Raw genomic sequence first — 2,527 nt, 5'->3', positions numbered from 1 at the left:
CCTCCTCCTCCTCTCCTCCTCCTCTTTCTCCTCCTTCTCCTCCTCCTCTTCCTCTTCCTGCTCCTCAGCCTAGTGGATCGTCCTGGCCTGGCTTCCACTGATGACCCCGCCTATCCCTCATCAAACTCCCCACTCAGAGAACCCCCGGTCCTCCCCTTCCTCCTGAAGGCCTGAGGCTCCCTATGACCTTCTGGCCCACCTCTCCCAGGTACGGGCTGATGCGTGAGTGCTGGCATGCGGCACCCTCCCAGAGGCCCACCTTCAAGCAGCTGGTGGAGGCGCTGGACAAGGTCTTACTGGCCGTCTCTGAGGAGGTACAGCCCCCTCCCACCCACCACCTCCCTCTGCCTGCTCCCCTCCAGGCCTCGTCTGGCCTGACCGCGTGGACATGCGCCCCGTCCCATCCTGGGCACTGCAGAGGCTGACCGGCTCCGTTCCCCACAGTACCTCGACCTCCGCCTGACCTTCGGACCCTATTCCCCTGCTGGTGGGGACGCCAGCAGCACCTGCTCCTCCAGCGACTCTGTCTTCAGCCACGACCCCCTGCCACTGGGATCCAGCTCCTTCCCCTTTGGGTCTGGGGTGCAGACATGAGTAAGGCTCAAGGCTGTGCAGGCACATAGACTGGTGGCCTTGGGCCTTGGGGCTCAGCCACAGCCTGGCACAATGCTTGACCTTGGCAGCACGGGGTCCCTGGCCCAGAGTGCTGTCCCAGGTCTCTGGTTCTGCTTTGGGTAGGTCCCTTCTTGGTCCTGGAGTTCGTAAAGGCTTCCTGCTCTGGCCTTGGGTTCCCAACCTACAGCTCAACTCAAATCTCAAGGCCGTGCCCTTGCCCTTGGAGCTGCAGTGCCTGTGTCCTGATGGGCCGAACGTCAGGGTTCTGCTCGGCCCTTGGACCTTGGCGCTCAGCCCCCACCTCGGGTTTGGCTGAGCCTGGCTGGAGAGCTGCCTCTGAACCCCCTTTCCCCACACCTCCCCCTGCTGCTTGCCCCAGCGTCTTGATGGGCGCGTCGGCCCCCGAGCCCAGAGAAGCTGGAAGCCCGCCAAAAACAGAAGCAAATGGCGTTTTATAAATTATTTTTTTGAAATAAAGCTCTGTGTGCCTAGGTCTTCCCTGAGCAACATGGAGGGGAGTGGGATGGAGGGATCCCCCCAGGAGAGAGTTCTGCCTGCAGGACACGGACTGAGGGCACTGGACCGGGCCGTGGGCTCTGCCACCTCCCCTGCCCCGGGAGCCAGGGTGTGCCTGTCTTGGTCCGCCGGTCCCACCAGCACCATCTTGTGTCTGCGACAGTGTTAATGGGCTGAGTCCACATTGCACCATCTACAGTGGGACTCCTGTGCCCTCTGCACATGTGTGTGTGCGTGTGTGCCCTGCAGCTGTCCCCGGGGGAGCAGGCAGCCCCCCTCCCCCATCTGCTCAGCATTAACCAAGCTGACCGTTAACACAGCATGAAAATCTGAAAGCCAGCCTTAGGCCACGGCCTGCTCCCACGCTCTGCCTGCTCAGGCTGGGGGCTTGTGGGGGCCATGCCCGCCCCACCCTGGCCAATCTCCCAGGCAGCAGCTGGTTGCCGCCCGCCTGGGCTGCAGCTGTCCCTGCCTGCCTGGTCTTCCACTGGGGAGCCGTCACAGCCCTGTACTCAGAGCCCCTCAGAGGGAGCAGCTTCTCAGGGCTCTGAGCCTGGAGCCTTCCCTGGCCCCATCCTGGCATGTACTGCTACTCCCCAGCCCCTGAGTGGGCCATGGGGGGCCTAGGCATGGTGTCTGACACAGCGCTTGCCACTCTCCTGCCTTTTCCTACAGGCCTCAGGCTGGGACAGAACTGCCCAACCAGGACAGCCTTTATGGAGGCCACTGGGATTGCCCCCATCTGCCCCCAGGGAGTGGTGGCTGAAAACACATACGCGGTCAGAGGGGTCAGATAGAGGAATTGGAGGCTGGGGCCTCCTTGGAAGACTGAGCAGCGCTGATGATTGTTTATCCTCACTCTGCGGCTCCTCACACCTCTCCCCATAGCCTCTCCGGCTGACAGTCTCCCGAACAGAACTCATCTAACCCCCAGAGCGGTACCTCCTCCAGGGCAGGCTCCGGGGAGTCACCTGACCACTTCCCTCAAGAACCTTGTTCCAGGCCGGCGCGGCGGCTCACGCCTGTAATCCCAGCAGTTTGGAAGGCCGAGGAGGACGCATCACCTGAGGTTAGGAATTCGAGACCAGCCTGGACAACATGGTGAAGCCCTGTCTCTACTAAAAATACAAAAATTAGCCTGGCGTAGTGGGCTGCACTGTAGTCCCAGCTACTCAGGAGGCTGAGGCAGGAGAATCACTTGAATCCGGGAGGCGAGGGTTGCAGTGAACTGAGATTGCGCCAGCCTGGGCTAAGGAGCAAGGCTCTGTCTCAAAAAAAAAATAAAAGAACCCTATTCCCTAAAGTGCTTCCAGGGTCCAGCCGTGGCTCCTGAGGCCAGCACTGCCACCTCTCTGATGATCACTGTCCTTGCCCATGAGTAGGGTGTGCCTGTCCC

The 2,527-nt window shown here is 61.3% G+C and overlaps 1 protein-coding gene across 1 annotated transcript in view; it reads left to right on the top strand.

The window, feature by feature from the left end:
- FGFR4 (fibroblast growth factor receptor 4) overlaps positions 1 to 949 on the top strand; it is a 16,679-nt gene extending 15,730 nt beyond the window's left edge. The window contains exons 17-19 of the mRNA XM_011989978.1: positions 209 to 314; positions 445 to 722; positions 821 to 949. Coding sequence (XP_011845368.1) covers positions 209 to 314; positions 445 to 594 — 256 coding nt within the window. The 3' untranslated portion in view covers positions 595 to 722; positions 821 to 949. The remainder of the gene's footprint in view (positions 1 to 208; positions 315 to 444; positions 723 to 820) is intronic.
- Positions 950 to 2,527: the final 1,578 nt, after the last annotated feature.

The sequence above is a fragment of the Mandrillus leucophaeus genome, unplaced genomic scaffold, assembly GCF_000951045.1.
Source record: "Mandrillus leucophaeus isolate KB7577 unplaced genomic scaffold, Mleu.le_1.0 Scaffold366, whole genome shotgun sequence".
Taxonomy (NCBI): Eukaryota; Metazoa; Chordata; class Mammalia; order Primates; family Cercopithecidae; genus Mandrillus; species Mandrillus leucophaeus.
This window is presented reverse-complemented; position numbering and strand designations above follow the sequence as displayed.